The sequence below is a fragment of the Cyclopterus lumpus genome, chromosome 14, assembly GCF_009769545.1.
Source record: "Cyclopterus lumpus isolate fCycLum1 chromosome 14, fCycLum1.pri, whole genome shotgun sequence".
Taxonomy (NCBI): Eukaryota; Metazoa; Chordata; class Actinopteri; order Perciformes; family Cyclopteridae; genus Cyclopterus; species Cyclopterus lumpus.
The window spans coordinates 9905888-9927974 of record NC_046979.1 but is presented as its reverse complement, the minus strand read 5'-3'; the positions used below and the strand labels follow the sequence as shown (position 1 = coordinate 9927974).

The window sequence follows — 22087 nt, the reverse complement described above, 5'->3', positions numbered from 1 at the left end:
TAGAGATATTGTTAGTTAGTTACGTTAGTTGTTAGTGGATTCAATGGAAATGTATATATTGCTTGTTTTTTTAATACATCTCTCGCTTTCTTTAACTTCCCTTGTCCTTTACTCAGAAACAAAAAGTAGTTTTAGCTAACTTAATCAGTTAAAGCTAAATACGCACATGCATTTTATGCTCATTTATTAGTTTAGTCTTATTACTATTTAATAACAATGTTTTTGAAATGTAAATATAATAATACATCTAAATGTATAATTACTATATGTTACCAATACATACAATAGATTAATACAAATAAACATGTATCTGTTTGTTATATAAGCTAACGTAACATAATCTTAATTGTTAATCAATTTATGTATTTTAAATGCATTTTTATACTGTAGTTATGTATATACTCCCACATTTACATAACTAATGAATAATTCATGAAATAACTTAAAACAAATGTCAATTAAGTCACTTAATAGAATTGACCCTATATTGGACACATTATTCAATTGTTATGGCATTATAGGAGTTATCACTTAGATTGAATGTCTTACTTTAGTTACAATGCAACATCATAGTGCAAAACAATGGTCTAGATACCATAATGGGAACATTTGAATCACTGGTTCAGCTTTGACCACTTGCTCCACCTCCTTATGATGCTGTAATGAACAGGAATGCACTGTCTATCCCTCTGCCTCATACCACAGCCAGAGAGAGGCACAGGACCCACATTGCCCTTCAGAAACCTCAACCAATATTGTCTTGCTGTATGTGGTCGGCACATTTGCACCAGGAGTTACAGAACTGAGTGTTAAACTCTTTCCCATTTCCTCAAGGTTTTGCTTTTAATGCTTTGGGAAAATGGCAGAAGGTGCAGATGGAGAGGAAGAGATTCAGTTTCTGCGTACGGTAAGTGATGCTGTCTGACTCTTATTATTACTATTAGTAAACATGATCAGTCAACAATGCTCAATAATTAGCCCTTTTGTATAATAAATTGTTGCTTCTTAATAGATCATAGACATTTACTGTGTTGAGTAACTTTCATAGACTGAGCACAGATTGACTAGAACAGATGGTGGGTTGTGTCGGCATTGTTATCTATTAATACCCCAACAGGTCTTTGATACATTTCTCTTTTGTCTCAAAGAAGAACCCTTTTGGTGCTAGGTGACAGTTAATATGTAAACATATAATAGATTACCAAAAGCAATCAGATACAACTACGATAAAGTATTGTGACATTTGGACAGTGACTGACATCAACCAAATTTACTTTGACAGACAGTATTTACTTTGATGACAATTGTGATAATAAAAGTAATTTGTTGAATCCTTAAAATGAAAATCCACCGAAAGAATGGTTTCAGTTTTGTACTACAACAGTACTATGAGTAGTTTGTTTATTAGGCAGTGGAGTCTAGATTGTAAATTCGAACAGATCCATCTGAAAGCAAAATTGGAGGCAGCCGGACTCATTTGATGACAAATGCTGGAACTATTAAATAATTAATATGGTAGAGTACTGGACTCAATTATACCATGCCTAGTGTTTTATGGGTGTGTGGATGTTTTCGTCCCGGCATAAGATCTTGAACATAGTAATGCTGATACGGTTGTAAAGTTTCAGTCATGTCAATAATTTAAGTATTCCTGCTAGTATGCCTCTTTGTATCAACATAATGCAATATGTACTCGCTTTGTTGCTCCTTGGAAATAAACGGCCGGTACAGATGGACGTCATGTTTCAAAGACCTCATTCTCTGCTGTTTACAAGACACTGTATGTATCTATTTGCAAACCATAATTGATCACTTACTGTGTATGATGTCGCTGACCATGTCCCATAACAAAATGTAATATAAATAATTGTATACATATAGTCATATCGGGTTATTCCACTCATTCGTTTGTGGTTTTTGTACGAATGCGACCCAAATTTGGGATTTTGGTAAAGTGTATTTTTTATATAAATATCCTGCTGAAGGAGGTTTCAGTACATTTTGAATTTTTACAATTTATACTTAATTGATTTCACTGTGCATAACATATTCAGTTTAAATCTGTTTATTTATGTTGCATTACTCAACTCTGAGCTATCTGATTTCCAGTTAAGATCTAAAAGTCTACAGAAGGGCATTGTAGCCTTGCAAGCAGTCTTCTGTATGTAACACTCTCTATTTGGATAGCCATCGTTGATACTCAGCTATTGTAGATGTTCCATATAGTGTCACTTGAGTTTCTCTGGACCCTGGTAACTCTATCCCTGCCGTTAGTGTTAGCCAGGCACTAATTATCTATAGACTGCATTATGAGTGTCACTTAAAACTCACTTCTTTGAAGGCACTTATAGGTTGTGCATCCTGAAGTGTGACTGCAGTTTGTGCTTTTGCTAAACGAGACATTTACTTAATATTTGGTTGAGCCCGAACACAATCAAATTAAAATGTCCTCTTTCACATATTTAATCTAGCAGCTATATAATCTAAAAAGCACATTTTCAGTTGTCATTGTCTCATGGCTTGTAACGCAGCGCTAAAGTTAAATATGTTAACATTGTGTCATAAATTTACAGTCAGTCTGTCGCTGTACACCCTGAACTCAGAGTTCTATATATACTCTGTGAGGATTAACAGGTTCAAAGCGTGGCCCATTTCAGCACCTGCTTACTTCAGTCCATGTGGAAACTGTACTACTAAAGTAGTACTAGAAATGTTTGTTACGCTTTGAACCTGTTAATCCTCACAGAGACGCTGGTTTCAGAACATTTTGTCAGATTTCTATAATAGTTTTTACATTGCAAATCTTCGAGTAAAGACGGTTGGAATTTTGAATAAACACCCAGCTGCCGGCCTCATGTTGACATGTTGCATCTGTCTTTCAGTCAGTCTGTCTGTCAGTCTGTTGGTGTGTCGGAACGTGACAGAAACTAGATACTTACTTCTGTCATAGGCTGTGGTGGGATTGTCAATTTGTCGTAGGGTCTCTAACATTTTGTGGAATTGTCTTTACAGCCGTCAAATGTTGTTGCTTCAACATAATGACTGTTGTAAACTACTAACTTGACTTTCAAGTCTGCTGTTTAGGATTGGCAATTCTTTGTTATTGTTAATTAAGATATTTTAGATGTCCATGTATTGATATAAGATAGATGAAGAGGAAACCGACTGCATCAACTCCCCTGGACAATACTGCAAACTCATAAATCTATACTTCGGCGCAATACAAATTCTCTGAAAAATGTGCTTTATTTATTTTGCATTAGTTTCCAGCTTCAGAAACAATAAGGCATAAACTACATTAACTTACATAATAGTTTAACCCAAACAGACATTTGACAACTAGGTTGAACTCATTTTTAAAACTAAAATTACATTTGTTATTTACTAGCATGTGCCTTGATTAAAGGTATGAGTGCACGGAAACATTTGCTCATAAAAAACACAAACAATTGAGTTCAGGTGAATTTGGAATATTCTTCTTTTCAGCAAGACCGTATCAACTCTGTCCAATGTGGGCCTTTTCTTCTGGCATTCAACGCCTAATTATGTAGTGCACAAGGGGATGTGTGAAGAGCAGGTGCAGCGGCCTGAAATAGAGATCCTAGGGGGAGTAGCTGGGGTCTTGGAGCCAGCGAGGTGGGGAGATTAGAGCTGGGCTAGTGACGGGCACAGAGAAATACATTAATAGGAAGTTCTGTAAAGTTCTGTAAGGAAACAGCAATCGTTTATGTATTGCCATGTTTCTGTTATTTATTTGGGCCTCAATGTCGTCTCTCAGATTAAAGGTTTGGTGGCCAAAACTAAATAATTTATGTGGTGAGACAGTCAGACGGCTTCACTATCTGTGTTCCATTGATGCGTAGCCACCTCCAAATTAGCTTTACTTGTAATGTCACCCCTAGCAAATATAGTGCAGTTTACGTCATATGGTTTTGACCTATTAGAGTTATGAAGGAAAGTTTTATGTCCTAACCCATGAAATGTAAGAAGCATAATGTAATCTGGGATTTGCAGAATGTATTTACACATCAAGCTCTGTGGAGCATGTGAAAAAAAGATGTCAAAAGCCTTTTGTGCTCCAGAGGCAGCCGCAGCTTGCTCTTCCTTTTTGCTTATTTAGTTGCATTGTGGGTAATGTAGGAGCCAGGTTTACGCATGGAAAAAGAGCGAATGAACGGAAAATAGCAATATGCTAAAGACATTAAATATTTCCTTGTTTCATATTAGGTTAATGCTTTTTGTGCATTGCCCCTATTCAAAACGTTAAAGATTACAAATTAAAATGTCTCTGACTCTGCCAAATCTATTTTTCATACTTTAGAGCTAATAATTGTAAGTCTGACAATATTATATTTATTTGTGGTGGGCTTATTTATTTCTCACCTTCTTATAGGAGTGCATTGCTAAATTGGTGTATTATTTTAACATTAAAGTTGTGTAGCATTAGAAGATATGCAGTTCTTCTTTTGAAAATTGTAATATGCAGAGTCAGTATTGCTTAAAAAACATGTCACAATTCGTTTAATTAAATGTTTATTTACTTAAATGGTCCTTTCGCCCGAGAGTTTCCCTCGGACAGTTCTGGCTCGGGACCTTTTTGCATTTCAATCCCTTTTGTTCTGTCCCCATGTTTCCATGCAAAAATGTCCCTGAAAAACCCTCCTCAATCACTGCGGGCTTGTTTTTGTTTGTGTAGGATGATCAGGTGGTGCTACAGTGCACTGCATCTATTCTTAAGGAACAGATCAAGCTCTGTCTGTCATGCGAAGGATTTGGGAATCGTCTTTGTTTCCTGGAGACCACCTCGAATGCACAGGTAGTGAAACGGTTGTCAATGCCTTTCTCATTCCTTTGAGAATTGTAATTCATACTAATCACAGGGTTTGTTGGTTTCTCGTGTTTCAGAATATCCCTCCAGACCTTGCTATCTGCTGCTTCATTTTGGAACAGTCTCTTTCTGTGCGGGCTTTACAGGAAATGCTGTCCAACTCTTCTGTGGATGAGGTAAGACACAGGGGAGTGATTAAAATGTGCTGCTTTTCCATGGGAAGTGCCCCTGATAAAAATTAATTAAATGTCTTGTTCATTCAATAACTAAAACACTCTTTGTTTCTTTTCCGACTTGACGCCACTTGTTCCTTCACTCTCCCACCTGCCAACCGTAGGCTGTTGATTTGGACAAATGGGTATGTTTTCTCATTCTCCCCTTTCACTGTTCCACTGTATTTCTGTCCACTGCTTTAGCCTCAGAGTTCATGTCATAGCTGCATCGAGGATACCTTTTACACCCTCATTAGTATTATCATAAATACAGAAATTTTGCTCATTTGCCTCAGCTGTTCTGAGATAATTTAGTACGTTTCATATAACTTGCACTACAAATGTAAGATATGGCTGGGTTTTTTATTCTTCCTTACTGTGCATGTAAACTTGCGCTACTGTTATTTTGATATTAACAAATCAAAGTTGTCACCTTGGTTTTTTTTTAAAGGACAACTTTGAATACGGTAACCATCATTCCTCGTACATTTGATTGTCTCTAAATCTTCTCCCAGTCGTCACAAGGTGGGGGTCACCGCACCCTGCTGTACGGACATGCCATCCTCCTGAAGCACACTCACTCCAGCATGGTAAGCACATTTTCTCTTTGAACAATGTTTATTAGTTTTATGATGAGGCCATTTACAATCAAGTATGTGGCTACTGGTGCTCTATCCTGTCCTCTCCTACGAGCAGCAGTTGTCCTCACAGTATTATTCTCTAAATTGTTGTTCTCCCTCTCTTTATGCTGCAGTACTTGTGCTGTTTGACTACTTCGCGCTCCCTGACAGACAAATTGGCTTTTGATGTGGGTTTGCAGGAAGATTCCACAGGTGCCGATGAATTTTACTGTCCATTATGTCCCACACACGCCGATGTAGAGTTCTGTATTCTAAATCTATTTGTCCATCACAGGAGAGGCCTGCTGGTGGACCATCCATCCAGCCTCCAAGCAAAGGTCTGAAGGCGAGAAGGTCAGGGTGGGAGATGACCTTATCCTTGTCAGTGTTTCTTCAGAGCGATACCTGGTAACCATGGTTTTATTTACTTGCAATGTACAGTAACTGACAATTTGTTGTCGATAAATCCTACAAGTGCGGTCCCTGACATATTTATATAGTTAAATCTGGTTGGTCAAGTCTTGCCTTTGGTCAACTGATTGTCGAATCATGTCTTGCTCATTGATCCCCTTCTTCATGAATCCATAGAAAAATAGAAAAACAGTATTATTTGCAAAGATACATGTTACTATCGCTTAATGGTTGTTTCATAATAATGAACAGTGCTATGCGTTGTGTGTAGTGAGTGTGTACGTGTGTGTGTTAGTTGTGGAACTGTCAATAGTGATGACATGGAGCAGAGATCAATAGACAGAGTTGTACATTTAACTTTTGGTCCTAATTCCATTTTCGTAATTGTAGCAATCCACAGGAGGAAGAGAAATAAAAGGAAACAAAGGGACAGTCAACACGAGAGCGAGACTCAAGCCGCAAACAGCTGTTATGTGCATATGTGTTCCAATGCAGTAGATCGAATAGTCGACTAAAATCTTACCAATATAACCACCTGCACCTTTTTCAGCATCTGTCCTACGCCAGTGGTGACTTGATGGTAGATGCCTCTTTCATGCAAACACTGTGGACCATGACCCCTGTGATGTCTGGTTGTGAGCTGGCTGAAGGTCTGTCATTTCTTTTTGTTGCAAAAAAAAGTCTCTGTAAACCTGTCTACTCTCTCTCAGCAATATCACTCTTTTCCTCTAGGTTTTCTGACCGGAGGGTATGTGCTCAGGCTGTTCCATGGTCACATGGACGAGTGTTTGGCAATCCCAGGAGCTGAACAAGGGGACGACCAGCGCAGGTGACCAAAATCTTTCATTGCTGTACATGCCATCAAACGTTAATGTCATTCTCAACCATTTTACAAAGCACAGCATATGTTTTTCAGTATGTGCTCTACATTTTAAAACACGCCTTTGGTGTTGCGTATTTGTTGATGCATCGTGTGGGGACTCTCTTGAAAGCTCTTACACCCCTGTGACTTGAATTTGGCTGACACACAGCCAAATGTCAAAGTTTTAATGAAAAAAAAACAAATTATATATCTTTTCTGTTTGGTCAGATTTTTTGCTAACATTGCTTAACTATTCTCAGCAACAAGGGGTTTCCAGAGTGGTCCATGCTTGCAATCTGTATTACCACACAATGATGGAAAAACTGTTCATTGTAGTATGCTAGTTATCTCAACACAGTTTTAAGATTACGCAAGTTGATTGTCATAATGTACTACCATAAACTGAAACTACTGGAAATTAACATAAACATTTAATAATTTTTCCAACCTTACATTTCCTGACACATGTTGCACGTCATTGACTTGCATGTTGTTGTTTTTTTTAGAGTTGCTCATTATGAAGGAGGGGCTGTATGCAGTCATGCTCGATCCTTGTGGAGACTTGAGCCACTTCGTATCGCGTGAGTAATTTGATTCCTTAAATTGAAAAATATTTATAACCGCATTCACTTTTAGTGACTTTCAGCTCATTCATTTGTGCCTGTTGGTAGTTGGAGCGGGGGTCACATTAAATGGGGCCAGTCTTTCCGGATACGTCACATAACAACAGGCAGATACCTTTGTCTGGATGAAGAGAAAGGTCTGCTGCTGGTGGACCCGGAGAAGGCAAATTCCAAGATGTCAGCCTTCTGCGTCAGAATTTCAAAGGTCATTGTCATTCAAAGACAGCTGAGCCAGAAATCAATTCAGTGTTTGAGACTCCATTGTGTCGTGTGGAGGTTTTTTCAAGCCTAGATGAACAACACGCCTTTTTATTTTAACAACAGGAAAAAATTGAAGTGATCCAAAAGCGAGATGTGGAAGGCATGGGAACGCCTGAGATTAAGTATGGAGAGTCCATGTGCTTTGTACAGCATGTTTCAACTGGCCTCTGGCTCACGTATGCTGCTGTTGATGCCAAATCTGCCCGCCTGGGTCCTCTAAAGAGAAAGGTAAAGGAGAAGGAAGTCAGCACATACTGTATGTACATCATTTATGCTCTTTGAGTTTTACTTGTGTTTTAAGAGCACCTGTGTTTAATTCTTAGGCCATACTCCATAAAGAAGGTCACATGGATGATGCACTCACAGTGGCTCGATCTCAGACCGAAGAGTCCCAAGCTGCCAGAATGATTTTCAGCACATCAGGCCTCTTTAACCAGTTCATCAAGTAACAATACTTTAGTTTTTTACAATATTTGCCAATAGCCATGTTTTCTGTGGTATTCTCATGTTCTTTTCGTGTCTCCAGAGGTTTAGATGCTCTGAGTGGGAAGAACAAGTCTCCCAACTCGACATCTCTGCCTATGGACACAGTGGTGCTCTCCCTGCAGGACCTCATCTTTTACTTCCGACCCCCCGAGGAGGAGCTGGAGCACGAGGACAAGCAGTTCAAGCTTCGCTCCCTCAAGAACAGACAGAACCTCTTCCAGGAAGAGGTTGGTCTAACTACTGAAGATTGACTATTCATGAACATGTTTTGCAGTGGCATTGGGTTTAAATTTATTTGGGGTGATTTATATCCATTCAATATTTTTATTTAAGTTCTCTATATGTTTTTATTGTTTTCAACAGGGAATGATAACTCATGTCCTGGACTGTGTAGATCGCCTCAATGTCTACAACACAGCAGCCCACTTCTCAGAGTATGCTGGGGAGGAAGCCGCAGAGTCATGGAAGGAGATAGTCAACTTACTGTATGAATTGCTTGGTATGTCCTTCTGGTTATTTGTTCTGAATCATAATCATTCTAGATCAGTCAGTATTTATGTTCCTCATATCTAGACACCTTTATTGTTAGTGAATGTGATGCATTAACAATTGTTTCTGCTTTTTTTTCATTTGTGAAGCTTCTTTGATCAGAGGTAATCGTGCTAACTGTGCCCTGTTCTGTGACAACCTCGACTGGCTGGTCAGTAAATTGGATCGTTTGGAGGCATCTTCAGGTATCTAAGACACGTAGAAGCTCATTGAGATGCTATGACTACAATGAACATTGTACTTTTTGTTGTTTGTTCTTTACAAAAGCTAAAATGTATTACACTTCTCTAATAGCTCCCTGGTATAAGTGAACACCATGTTAATTGAAATCAAATATACAATGAGATCAAAATACAAAATATCTGTCAACATGATGCAATTTAATAATATTCCGGCAACACACACTAACTGTGAATAGATTGGGGTGTTGCATTCATTTGCATTATATTTTTTATTTGTTTATCTGTTCCTGTATTATATTTTATTGCGCTTTTCTGCCATACCGCCAGTGTTTATTTATGCATATATTGTCACATTTTTCTGACAGGAATCCTGGAGGTCTTGTATTGTGTTCTGATTGAGAGTCCAGAGGTGCTGAATATTATCCAGGAAAATCACATCAAATCTATCATCTCTCTGCTGGATAAGCATGGGCGCAATCATAAGGTCAGGAACATGTAACATGTTTTACTTAGTTTACTGAGCAGACCTAATTGATTGATTCCAGTTCATTTATTCTTTAACTGATGAAATATTGTAATAGATGACATTTTGAGCTACAAAGCAGCAGAGGAACAATCTTCATGTCATTCTATATCCTTTTTTTTGCCAGGTCTTGGATGTGCTCTGCTCTCTGTGTGTGTGTAATGGGGTGGCGGTGAGGTCAAATCAGAACCTCATCACAGAGAATCTGCTTCCAGGTCGTGACCTTTTACTTCAAACCAACATTATCAATTATGTTACCAGGTAGGTCTATTTGTATCAAAGCACTTTGGTACAGGCTTAAAAAGCTTCATGCTCTTTCTTCTGTGCTTAAGCCCAATTATAAAAACATCTGCATTGAGTTAGGTATTGTTTTGTTATACTCTTTTAGCATGAGACCCAACATTTTCCTTGGAACTTGTGAAGGATCCACTCAGTACAAGAAGTGGTACTTTGAGGTGATGGTGGACCAAGTAGAGCCGTTCCTTACAGCTCAGCCATATCACCTGCGTGTGGGTTGGGCTCTGACAGAGGGCTACAGTCCTTACCCTGGTGGAGGGGAAGGCTGGGGGGCCAACGGGGTTGGGGATGACCTCTACTCCTACGGTTTCGACGGGCTTCACCTCTGGTCAGGTAAAGTAAACATAGTATGACTTAAAAGTTTACTTAGTATTTGTTGAGCACCGGTGCCATCCCTGGCTCAGATGTGAACAATATATTGACAAGAACATGCATGTATTACCTCTATTTATTTATAAATTATATCTTTCTCTTTATTGTGATCTTTTGTGCCCATGTCGTTTACGTTTTCCCACATTATGCATACAAGATACTCAGATAATCTACTTAAAATTTCATACAAATTGACAAAATACCAATTAATTCTCTCTGTATTTCCACAGGGCGTGTTCCGCGCCATGTTGCCACACCCAATGAGCACATCCTGGCAGCAGAGGATGTGATCAGCTGTTGTTTGGATCTGAGCGTGCCGAGTATTTCCTTCCGTATCAATGGGCATCCTGTTCAGGGCATGTTTGAGAACTTCAACCTGGACAGCTTGTTCTTCCCTGTTGTCAGCTTCTCTGCAGGCGTTAAGTAGGGCATTTTGCATTATACCATAAATAATTATGAATTATGCAGTACTGTTATGTAATTGATATAACTAATGTCAATGTTCTACTCTGAATGCAAGGTTACGATTTCTTCTTGGAGGGCGTCATGGGGATTTTAAGTTCCTCCCACCTCCAGGATATGCTCCATGCTATGAAGCAGTACTGCCGAGGGACCGTCTGCGGATTGAGCCCATCAAGGAGTATAAGCATGATTTTGATGCCATTCGCAACCTGTTGGGTCCAACTCAGTCCCTCTCACATACAGCCTTCACTCCTGGCCCTGTGGACACTATACAGGTACAAATCCTATTCCATACTTTTTTTCATCCTCATTTTTTCCTCTGCACTGAAATTTCAATATTTTTTCAGATTGTACTTCCTCCTCATTTGGAGCGCATTCGAGAGAAGCTTGCAGAAAATAGCCATGAGTTATGGGCTGTTACTCGCATTGAACAAGGGTGGACCTATGGACCAGTGAGTGTTTGCAGTGTTTTCCCATAGAACATTTTGTACACAAAAAACTCATTGCACATTTTTTTAAAATCACTGTTAAGTTTCGTGACGACAACAAGAAGCTGCACCCCTGCTTGGTAGACTTCCAGAGTCTGCCTGAACCAGAGAAGAACTACAATTTAGCAATGTCAGGAGAAACACTCAAGTAAGTCAGTACCCTCACTCAGTTAGCAGCACTGTGCTTTTGTCTCTTTGTATTTATGCCTTGTGTGATTCTTTTCAAAGGACTCTGCTAGCACTAGGCTGTCATGTAGGAATGGGAGATGAGAAAGCCGAAGAGAATCTGAAAAAGAACAAGCTCCCCAAAACGTGAGCTGCAAGACATTTATTTATGTTGATACATTTTGTTAAGTTGATCTCTTTTATCATGTATGCTGTTAATGGCCTTGTAGAAGATATTTGGGGCCCATTCTGATCACAAATTATTGTCTGTTAGTTACATGCAGAGTAGCGGCTATAAGCCAGCCCCTCTGGACCTCAGCTATGTCAAGCTAACTCCTAATCAGAACACTCTCGTGGAGAGACTGGCAGAAAATGGACACAATGTGTGGGCAAGAGACCGGGTTCGCCAAGGCTGGACATACAGTATTGTGCAGGTACCAACATCATTGTTATGATAATGTTAGTATGTGCAGACAATATGATGGATACATATTGCATTCATAATTTGTTCATCCTTTTAATATTTAATATTTTCTTGCGTAGGACATAATGTGCAAGCGCAATCCCCGTCTGGTTCCTTACAACCTGCTTGATGAAAAGACTAAAAAGACAAACAGGGACACCGTTTGTGCAGCTGTTCGCACTCTCATCGGATATGGTTACAACATAGAACCACCTGACCAGGAGAGCAGTAAGTTTGCTCTGCCATCTACAAGCAGGACGACATATATTATTATTTTATGCAGTACTACAAGATTCGTTAACTACAAGCTTTTTTTTAAATGACTGTGTTTGTGTTTTTGTAGGCGGCCATGGACCAGCAACTGGTGATAAGATCAGAGTGTTCAGAGCGGAGAAATCTTATGCTATCACACAGGGGAAATGGTATTTTGAGTTTGAGGCTGTGACAGTCGGGGAGATGAGAGTGGGCTGGGCCAGGCCCAGTGTTCGTGCAGACACTGAACTTGGTGCAGATGAGTTGGCATATGTCTTCAATGGCTTCAAGGTGGGAGCGAGTCCTAGTTTACATGCGTCTAAAGTCTTCCAAAGACTCTGTAATACTAACCTCTAAAATATGCAAATTGTTTTTCAGGCCCAACGTTGGCATGTGGGAAATGAGCCATTTGGTCGACAGTGGCTATCTGGTGATGTGGTGGGTTGTATGATGGACCTCACGGAGATGAACATCATGTTTACACTCAACGGAGAAATGTTGATCAGCGACTCAGGCTCGGAGATGGCCTTTAAGGATATTGAGATTGGAGAGGGTAAGTACAGTAACAACTAATAGCAAATTAAGTGCTCAGGGACAACACAGGTTTTTGTTTCTGATCATGATTCTGATGATCATGTATGTATCTAACATCCCTAGGCTTCATACCTGTGTGCAGTCTGGGCCTGTCCCAGATCGGCAGGATCAACTTGGGTCAGAACGTCAGCAGTCTTCGTTATTTCACCATCTGTGGCCTTCAGGAGGGATTTGAACCTTTTGCTATTAACATGAAAAGAGACATAACCATGTGGTTCAGCAAGAGCCTTCCACAGTTCATCAATGCGCCTACGGACCATCCTCACATGGAGGTACTGTGCATTACCTGTTTTGATTAGATATTTCTTTGTTCCCATTATGAATAAGTTAGTATTTTCTAGATCACCACCAGCCCCCTTTTGTTTATGCTCTAGGTGTCCCGTGTTGACGGAACAGTGGAAACTGCCCCTTGTCTCAAAGTGACCCACAAGACATTTGGATCACAGAACGCCAACACAGATTTGCTATTCTTCAGACTCAGCATGCCAGTTGAGTTTCATGAGACCTTCAAAGTTCCAGCAGGGACCACCCTTCTTACCCGGGCACTGACAATCCCTGAGGATGAGGTGTTGGAGGTTGACCCTGACTCGGACTTTGAAATACTCAAGAAGTCAGCATCTCGCAAAGAGCAGGAAGAGGAGAAGAAAGAACCCTCTGTGCCTAAAGAGATCCCTGCCCTTAAAAATGGAGAAAATGAGAAGGATGCCTCAACTGAGAAAAGCAAGAAGAAAGGGTTTGTATAGATTCATGCATATGGTAGAGTGACTTAACATGGGGTGTATGGGTGAGAAGGCAGGGATGATGTATTCACAATTTCATATTGTGAGTAATTGTTGCTGTTATTCACAGATTCCTTTTCAAGGCTAAGAAGGCTGCATTAATAACTCCACCACCTGTTGTTCCCACCATGCCCCGCCTAATGGAAGATGTGGTGCCAGATGACAGGGATGATGTAGACATCATCCTAAACACCACTACAGTATGACTAGTTTTATTGATATGGTTTTCCTATTCATAACCATCTAAACTCCATGCACACTTTGTACTTATACTGTTAACTTTAGATAAAATAATAACAATACATACAATATACAAAATGTTGCCTTTATTACAGTATTTTTCATATTGAACTTGTCTGTTAGTACTGTGATGACTTTTTTTTTGTTAAATCATATCCACCTGAAACAGTACAAATCTTTATTTTCCATTTACCTTCTTCCTTTACCAGTACTTTTATTCTGTGAGAGTGTTTGCGGGGCAGGAGCCCAGTGGCGTGTGGGTCGGCTGGATCACACCTGACTATCACCAGTATGACCCACATTTTGACATCAGCAAAGTGAGAAATGTAACAGTCACTGTAGGTGATGATAAAGGAAATATACACGACAGGTATGTTACTCTTCACGAAACAGAAAACAAAACAAAAAAGTATTGGTAAGGTGACAAAAATGCATGCATTCAGATTGTTTTGCTGTCTTCCTCAGTATAAAACGCAGTAACTGCTACATGGTATGGGGAGGAGAGTTCAGCAGCTCCCAGCAGACCCGAGTCAGCCAAGAGGATTTTGTGATTGGTTGTCTTATTGATTTAGAAACAGGACTCATGACTTTCACTGCTAATGGAAAAGAGATCAACACGTTTTACCAGGTCAGATGTGCTTTAATCTGGTATTCATACAGGCCCTAATAAAGTATTGGTCATTTAATGCAACCATGTTATGTTCCCTTCTTGCAGGTGGAACCCAACACAAAATTGTTCCCAGCTGTCTTTGTCCTTCCTTCCAGTCAGAATATGATTCAGTTTGAACTAGGCAAGCTGAGGGTCAGTCACAAAACATACGCCACTTGTGGAGACTTCAATTACAAATTACCAAGTTTCTTATGTAACTGTTCTCCTTAATACATAATTTGTCTTACTTTATTTGTCTTTGAAGAACATTATGCCGATCTCAGCCGCCATGTTCCGGAGTGAACGCAAGAACCCTGTTCCCCAATGCCCTCCTAGACTGGATGTCCAGATGTTAACTCCAGTCATCTGGAGCCGCATGCCCAACCACTTCCTGGCTCCAGAGACAGCTCGTATTAGTGAAAGACTGGGCTGGGTGGTGCAGTGTCAGGAGCCACTCACCATGATGGCCCTCCACATCCCAGAGGAGAACAGGTCAGAGCTGCATCGGTCTGCATTTATCTATTGCATTGTTAGGAGTTACACAAATGTATTACTTTCTTTTTTTGTGAAAATTAATCCATTTATTATCCTCCAGGTGTATTGACATCCTGGAGCTATCAGAACGTATGGACTTATTGAAGTTCCACTATCATACTCTGAAGCTGTATGGCTTAGTGTGTGCTTTGGGCAACAACCGTGTGGCTCACGCTCTGTGCAGCCATGTGGATGAGTCCCAGCTCTTCTACGCCATAGAGAACACCTACCTACCTGGACCAATGAGGAGCGGCTTCTATGACCTGCTCATCAGCATGCACCTGGAGTCTGCCAAGAGGAACCGACTGGGAACCAACAAGGAATTCATAGTTCCAATGACAGACGAAACACGCAGTATCACTCTGAATTCTGAGAAATCTGATGCTTTACCCGGGGTTGGCCTTACTACATGTCTGCGTCCCAAACTCCATTTCTCCTCCATTGGGTTTATAGGAACCGATCTGGACATCTACACACTGAGTCCAGTCATCCCCTTACAGGTGAAGTTGAACAGGTTTGGCATTTTAAGGACCTCTTGAGTCAGTTAATAATCATTGTTTGTTTGTATTTCCAGGTGTTAAAGACCAAAGCCCTGAACATGCTGACCGAGGCTGTGCAAGATGGAGGTCAAGCTATGAGAGATCCTGTGGGAGGTAGTGTTGAGTTTCATTTTGTTCCAATCCTGAAGCTTATCAGTACCCTCCTCATCATGGGTGTGTTTGATGATGAAGATGTTACACACATCCTGAAGATGCTTGAGCCCACAGTCTTCAGTGGCAAGAAAGCAGAGGAGCCTGCTGAGGAGAATGACAATTTGAAAGAAGAGAAGGAACAAAAAACACCTTCAAAAGAAGGAGCTGTGAAGGAACAGCAGCAGGAAGACATCAGGGAAGAAGAAGATGAATTTGAGGATGATGGCTTGGGTGAAGAGGATGAGGAAGAAATGGAGGAAGAATTGGAGACAGAATCGCTTGTGCCACATTTAGAAAAAGTGGATGAGACTGAGCAAGTAAATGGCGAGAAAGGAGCCGAGGAAACAGAGAAAGAGATTAAAGAGGAGAATAAAGAAGAACAACTAGAGCAAGGACTCTTCCAGATGAAGCTACCAGAGTCGGTCAAATTGCAGGTATGACTTGTCGTTTTAGAATATACAAAAAAAGCTCTGCTTTTCAGTGATATTGCTAGTATAGTATCAATGATTCACTTTACTTTTGTCCTTTAGATGTGTACTCTACTGCAGTATTTCTGTGACTGTGAGCTACGTCACAGAGTTGAGGGCATCACTGCTTTTTCAGACCAGTTCGTCGGCAAGATACAGTCCAACCAGAGGCAGCGCTACAATGAACTTATGCTGGCCTTTACCATGAGTGCCGCTGAGACTGCCCGCAAGACCCGGGAATTCCGCTCCCCACCACAGGAGCAGGTATACCCATGATTGTTTTATTGTATTAAGCATTGTTAAGTTAAGAACAATCAAAACTCTCTATCCTGAAAACACACGTTAGATTTTAATTTTTTTTCTGTTGTGTAGGTCAACATGCTCATGAACTTTAAGAACTGTGCTGAGGATGAAGAGTGCCCTGTTCCTGATGAGGTCCGCGAAGCTCTGCTGACTTTTCACAATGCTCTGCTGGCTCACTGTGGTCAGTCTTCATCAACAGTATCAAGTCTACTGACATCCAGATTTAAAATGAACACTCCAGTTGGCGGATTTCAATAGAAATTAAACTATTTAATGTAAAACTCTCTCCTAGGTGTTCATATTGAGGAAGAAGAACAAGAGGAAGAAGTGGATAATTCTCTCCGTGGACGACTTGTCCGTTTGTTGGCAAAGGTGAAAAGAATCCGTGAGAAGAAGGTCGTGGTGGAGCCTGAACCACAGGAAGATAAAAAGCCAAGTGAGCCTCTCATCTTTTGTATGTCACGTGCAACTGCAACAGGACTGGATCTTTGCTTTGTATCGATATTTGTCTTGAGAAAATAGAAATACATTCAGAACATACATACTAATTGAGTTGTTCTACCCCACACTCTCCAGTAACTTTAATACAGTACATTGTATCTTTTGTATGTTTTCTTAACTCTTGGTACTCTGTTTATCAGGCACATTGCAGGAGCTGATTTCCCATACTATGATCCATTGGGCTCAGGAGTCATTCATCCAGAACCCTGAACTGGTGCGTATGATGTTCAGCCTTCTTCACAGACAGTACGATGGGCTAGGTGAGCTCATGCGAGCCCTTCCTAAGGCCTACATCATCAACGCAGTGTCAATTCACGACACCATGGACTTGCTGGAGTGCTTGGGCCAGATCCGTTCACTGCTTATTGTCCAGATGGGTCCAGAAGAGGAGAGGCTTATGATTCAAAGCATCGGGTTAATATAATATTATAATTTATTTTGAATATCTTACATTAAAATGTGTGAGGAACTATACATCAACTTAATTTGTGCATTTCTTAGGGACATCATGAGTAACAAAGTTTTCTATCAGCACCCCAACTTGATGCGAGCCTTGGGCATGCATGAAACTGTCATGGAGGTCATGGTCAATGTGCTTGGTGGCGGGGACTCAAAGGTATGTGTTTTTTGTTCCACTCAACTGCATTGCAACTATTCTCAATATACTCATAGACCTTACTTTTATATTACCACTAGGCAATATACAGAGGTATATATAATATACAGTATAAGACCAATGTTATGCTTCTTAACTTTACATTCTCCAACAGGAGATCAGATTCCCTCGAGTGGTGACAAACTGCTGCCGTTTTCTCTGCTATTTCTGTCGCATCAGTCGCCAAAATCAGCGCTCTATGTTTGACCACCTCAGCTACCTTCTCCAGAACAGTGGCATCGGCCTTGGTGATTGTCTTTATGAGTTCCAGCAGTATTCTTGATGATTCATTCTTGATGTGTGAACTGTAATTAAGCTAAACATTATGTGCTGTTTTTTTAGGAATGCGGGGCTCCACTCCCTTGGACGTGGCTGCAGCCTCTTGTATCGACAATAACGAGCTGGCGTTGGCTCTCCAAGAGCAGGATCTAGAAATGGTCAAATACAATAAATCTGCTATGTACAAAACAAGCATTTTGCAAAATTCTTCATCACTTGAATACACCGTTATCTTTCCAGGTGGTGAAGTATTTAGCTGGATGTGGACTTCAGAGCTGTCCAATGCTACTGTCTAAAGGCTATCCTGACATTAGCTGGAATCCTTGTGGCGGAGAGAAATACCTTGACTTTCTTCGTTTTGCTGTGTTTGTCAATGGTCAGATTTTAATTTTTGCTACACAATGCAATATTTTGTTATAATGCTCATATTGTTTCTGTTTTCTCCCTTATTAACAATAACCTTGTTTTTTTCTCTTTTCCGTAGGAGAGAGCGTAGAAGAGAATGCCAATGTGGTGGTGCGTCTCCTCATTCGCAGGCCTGAGTGCTTTGGTCCAGCCCTGAGAGGAGAGGGTGGTAATGGTCTGTTGGCTGCAATAGAGGAGGCCATCAAAATATCAGAGGACCCTGCAAGGGATGGTCCTAGTGTTAAGAAAGACAGACGCTTTCCCATGTAAGAGCTCTTAGCTTTGGTTTGAAGGTCTTCTGATGGTATTTAATGAGTAGCCAAAGTGTGCATTATCTCCTCCAGTGTTGCTGTAAAAAGATCTTTAGAGACATTGTCTTTTTTCTGTTAGGTTTGGAGGAGAGGAGCAGCATGAGGAGAACAAGGTGCACCTGGGAAATGCCATCATGTCCTTCTACTCTGCCCTTATTGACTTGCTAGGACGCTGTGCTCCAGAGATGCACGTAAGCTGTTTAGTAGCTGGACCTTTCAAATAGGTTGAGAAAGAAAGAATGATACAGGAATAGGAAGTCTAGTCTTTATAGAATAAAACAAAGTTTTGCTTCTACAGTTGATCCAGGCTGGTAAGGGTGAGGCTCTGAGAATCCGAGCCATCCTGAGATCTCTGGTCCCCATTGAGGATCTTGTGGGAGTCATCAGCCTTTCTGTTCAGATTCCTTCATTCGGAAAAGGTAAACACTTGGGAAAACATTGCATTTATGATGATAGATGTGTCTTTAATCAGTGATGATTGTTAAAAGTGTCCCCTGCCATCAGAACACGATTATTAATGATTTTTTCAAAATGTTTTCTTTATGTCATGCTTAGACAACAGCATCGTAGAACCAAAGATGTCAGCTAGTTTTGGGCCAGATCACAAGGCTCCCATGGTTCTGTTCCTGGACAGAGTGTATGGTATTGACAACCAGGATTTCCTGCTCCATGTGCTGGAGGTGGGCTTTCTCCCTGACATGAGGGCTGCTGCCTCTCTGGACACGGTGAGCCTCAAACTATTTACAAACATACAGTCGTTTATAATCCTTGGGGAGAAGTGCTGAGCAGGATTACAACCATACTGTTGAACTCAATTCACTGCCAGAATCTCTGTCCAACAGGTTGCTTTCAGCACTACAGAGATGGCCCTTGCGTTGAACCGCTACCTGTGTTCTGCTGTGCTGCCACTCATCACCAAGTGTGCCCCACTCTTTGCTGGCAGTGACCACCGAGCTATAATGATTGACTCTATGTTGCACACAATCTACCGGCTGTCTCGTGGACGAGCCTTCACAAAGGCCCAAAGAGACATCATTGAAGAGTGCCTCATGGCTTTGTGCAAGTGAGTTTAACCTCATGGCAAACATTTCTTGCAATTTAATATAGTCAGGTTCATAGTTGAACTTGTCTTTGTTTATTTTTTTCAGACATCTACGTCCATCCATGCTTCAACACCTGCTAAGACGGCTGGTGTTTGATGTACCCATTCTCAATGAGTACGCCAAAATGCCTCTAAAGGTATGAGGATCCTTTTAACATTATAAAACTACATGCCCGTTTGGTATTGTTTTTAATTTCTAATTTGTTTGCATCTTGCAGCTCTTGACCAATCACTATGAGCGTTGTTGGAAATATTATTGCCTCCCTAATGGTTGGGGCAACTTTGGAATCTCATCAGAAGAGGAGCTGCATCTGACCCGCAAACTGTTTTGGGGGATCTTTGAATCGCTAGCACAAAAGGTGGAGCTTCTGCAGTAATTGATTTTTCACTTTCAGTATATTCAATGGTGTATGGATATATTGTAATATCTTGTTAATTTGTTTTCCAGAAATTTGATGCTGAAATTTTCAAAATTTCAATGCCATGCATCTGCGCCATTGCTGGAGCCATTCCTCCCGACTATGTGGATGCCAGCTACTCCTCAAAAACAGAGAAAAAGGCATCAGTAGATGCAGAGGGGAACTTTGATCCTAAACCGGTAGAGACCACAAAGTGAGAGGATTTGTGTCATTGTTACTGTTAAGATATAAAGTATCTCTCTGTAAAATACTTAAAGCTAAATGCACTGATTCTTCCTCCAACCATAGCACTATCATCCCAGAGAGACTGGATCCCTTTATCAACAAATATGCTGAATATACACATGATAGATGGGCCTTTGAAAAGGTATAACTTTTGTTTTCACTTTCTGTAATCATTCACAATATACAAATACTATTCATCTGCCAAGTCAGGAGCAGCATACTACGTTAGTTTGATCGGAAGAGCAATACATTATGTGCTTGAATTAAGAAGGAAGCCATGATATTTGTAGGAATAAATGACAGCTGCAACAGATATTGTTTTTGTATGTATGTTCCAGATCCAGAATAACTGGTCATATGGTGAGGTGCTGGATGAAAATGCAAAAAGTCATCCCATGCTCAGACCATACAAAACCTTCTCAGAGAAGGTAGGTTCTCGTTCACGCTGTGCATTAAATCTTCCTGTACTTTTACTTTGACTGTGCCTGCATTTGATCACAAATAATTTCCCGACAGGACAAAGAGATCTACCGTTGGCCAATCAAAGAGTCAGTCAAAGCCATGCTTGCATGGGAATGGACCCTCGATAAAGCTAGAGAGGAAGAGGAGTCAGAGAAGAAGAAGGCAGTATCACGAAAAATCTCACAAACTGCACAGGTATGAAGCAGTTATAATGCACTATAATGCTATATATATATATATATATATATATATATATATATATATATATATATATATATATATCACGGCACTGTTATTTATTGTACAATATATAACAATAACTATTTCTCTTCTAGGCAACCTATGACCCAAGCAGTGGCTACAGTCCCCAGCCCATTGATATCTCACATATGGCTCTTTCAAGAGACCTGCAGGTAAATGTTTGAACCTTTTGGGCTGTATTTTAGCATCTAATCAATATTCATAGTTTATATCTGTTATATCTGTTCACAGTCTATGGCAGAGCAACTGGCAGAAAATTACCACAACACCTGGGGGCGAAAGAAAAAGTTGGAGTTGCAGTCCAAAGGTAAAATATATATTGGTTTGGAGGAGGGAACCTAGACATTTGGAGAATGAAAGATTTGGCGTTTGCCATTTCCAAGAGTTTTGACTGGTTGCGTTTGTGTAGGAGGTGGAACACATCCTCTGCTGGTGCCCTACGATACTCTGACAGCAAAAGAAAAGGCACGAGACAGAGAGAAGGCTTATGAACTGCTTAAGTTCCTGCAGCTTAATGGATATGCGGTCACAAGGTAACAATGCAGAAGAGATCTCCATTTAATCTACTGTTATAAAATATTAACATGTTTTCTGTTTTAAATGTCAATTGTGTGGCCCTAGAAGATAGTATCCTCAGATCACCTTCCCATTCAAACGACACAAACAGAGATTAGAGCACAAAAGGTTGAAAGCAATCAAAAAGAAGATAATGAAACGCAGAACAATGCATTTAGCTGTCATACCAGTGTTTGAACATTAAAAAATGTATTGTTTGTATACTACACTTTTCAAAAATCTTACAAAATAACAAAGGAAAACTATTTTTATTTTGCTTCTCTTTATGATCAGACATTATTTGACTATACGGGAACCAGTATTGAACTGATTTTTACTTAATTCAAGTACAAAGCATTAAGTTCTGTTTCACTTTAGGGGCCTGAAAGATATGGAGTCTGACATCTCATCCATCGAGAAGAGATTTGCTTATGGTTTCCTGCAGAAGCTGTTGAAATGGATGGAAATTGCCCAGGAGTTCATCGCTCATCTTGGTACTGTGGAGCAAGGATCAAGAACATATATATTGTAACATCTGATAGAAATGTAGTGGTGTAACTCAACGTAGTTGTTTGTTTCCTGTGTAATTGTAATAATA

General features: G+C 40.3%; 1 protein-coding gene across 1 annotated transcript in view; it reads left to right on the top strand.

Moving 5' to 3' along the window:
* The first annotated feature begins 859 nt into the window (after window positions 1-859).
* Window positions 860-22087, top strand: part of ryr1a (ryanodine receptor 1a (skeletal)) — a 44442-nt gene continuing 23214 nt past the window's right edge. The window contains exons 1-61 of the mRNA XM_034550468.1: window positions 860-907; window positions 4697-4816; window positions 4906-5004; window positions 5556-5630; window positions 5795-5873; window positions 5956-6068; window positions 6622-6721; window positions 6804-6900; window positions 7440-7514; window positions 7605-7761; window positions 7881-8045; window positions 8141-8262; window positions 8344-8530; window positions 8667-8802; window positions 8942-9037; window positions 9400-9518; window positions 9685-9818; window positions 9946-10187; window positions 10457-10649; window positions 10747-10963; window positions 11036-11140; window positions 11221-11324; window positions 11405-11488; window positions 11616-11775; window positions 11885-12032; window positions 12148-12347; window positions 12435-12609; window positions 12714-12922; window positions 13025-13383; window positions 13500-13629; window positions 13879-14039; window positions 14135-14297; window positions 14385-14471; window positions 14584-14810; window positions 14914-15352; window positions 15427-15625; window positions 15710-15825; window positions 15886-15978; window positions 16075-16275; window positions 16384-16495; window positions 16607-16750; window positions 16956-17229; window positions 17317-17431; window positions 17586-17718; window positions 17813-17907; window positions 17990-18125; window positions 18234-18420; window positions 18545-18656; window positions 18764-18884; window positions 19021-19190; window positions 19308-19528; window positions 19614-19704; window positions 19786-19926; window positions 20016-20179; window positions 20275-20353; window positions 20550-20639; window positions 20728-20868; window positions 21009-21086; window positions 21166-21241; window positions 21344-21467; window positions 21868-21983. Of these exons, the coding sequence (XP_034406359.1) occupies window positions 860-907; window positions 4697-4816; window positions 4906-5004; window positions 5556-5630; window positions 5795-5873; window positions 5956-6068; window positions 6622-6721; window positions 6804-6900; window positions 7440-7514; window positions 7605-7761; window positions 7881-8045; window positions 8141-8262; window positions 8344-8530; window positions 8667-8802; window positions 8942-9037; window positions 9400-9518; window positions 9685-9818; window positions 9946-10187; window positions 10457-10649; window positions 10747-10963; window positions 11036-11140; window positions 11221-11324; window positions 11405-11488; window positions 11616-11775; window positions 11885-12032; window positions 12148-12347; window positions 12435-12609; window positions 12714-12922; window positions 13025-13383; window positions 13500-13629; window positions 13879-14039; window positions 14135-14297; window positions 14385-14471; window positions 14584-14810; window positions 14914-15352; window positions 15427-15625; window positions 15710-15825; window positions 15886-15978; window positions 16075-16275; window positions 16384-16495; window positions 16607-16750; window positions 16956-17229; window positions 17317-17431; window positions 17586-17718; window positions 17813-17907; window positions 17990-18125; window positions 18234-18420; window positions 18545-18656; window positions 18764-18884; window positions 19021-19190; window positions 19308-19528; window positions 19614-19704; window positions 19786-19926; window positions 20016-20179; window positions 20275-20353; window positions 20550-20639; window positions 20728-20868; window positions 21009-21086; window positions 21166-21241; window positions 21344-21467; window positions 21868-21983 (8854 nt within the window). The remainder of the gene's footprint in view (window positions 908-4696; window positions 4817-4905; window positions 5005-5555; window positions 5631-5794; window positions 5874-5955; window positions 6069-6621; window positions 6722-6803; window positions 6901-7439; window positions 7515-7604; window positions 7762-7880; window positions 8046-8140; window positions 8263-8343; window positions 8531-8666; window positions 8803-8941; window positions 9038-9399; window positions 9519-9684; window positions 9819-9945; window positions 10188-10456; window positions 10650-10746; window positions 10964-11035; window positions 11141-11220; window positions 11325-11404; window positions 11489-11615; window positions 11776-11884; window positions 12033-12147; window positions 12348-12434; window positions 12610-12713; window positions 12923-13024; window positions 13384-13499; window positions 13630-13878; window positions 14040-14134; window positions 14298-14384; window positions 14472-14583; window positions 14811-14913; window positions 15353-15426; window positions 15626-15709; window positions 15826-15885; window positions 15979-16074; window positions 16276-16383; window positions 16496-16606; window positions 16751-16955; window positions 17230-17316; window positions 17432-17585; window positions 17719-17812; window positions 17908-17989; window positions 18126-18233; window positions 18421-18544; window positions 18657-18763; window positions 18885-19020; window positions 19191-19307; window positions 19529-19613; window positions 19705-19785; window positions 19927-20015; window positions 20180-20274; window positions 20354-20549; window positions 20640-20727; window positions 20869-21008; window positions 21087-21165; window positions 21242-21343; window positions 21468-21867; window positions 21984-22087) is intronic.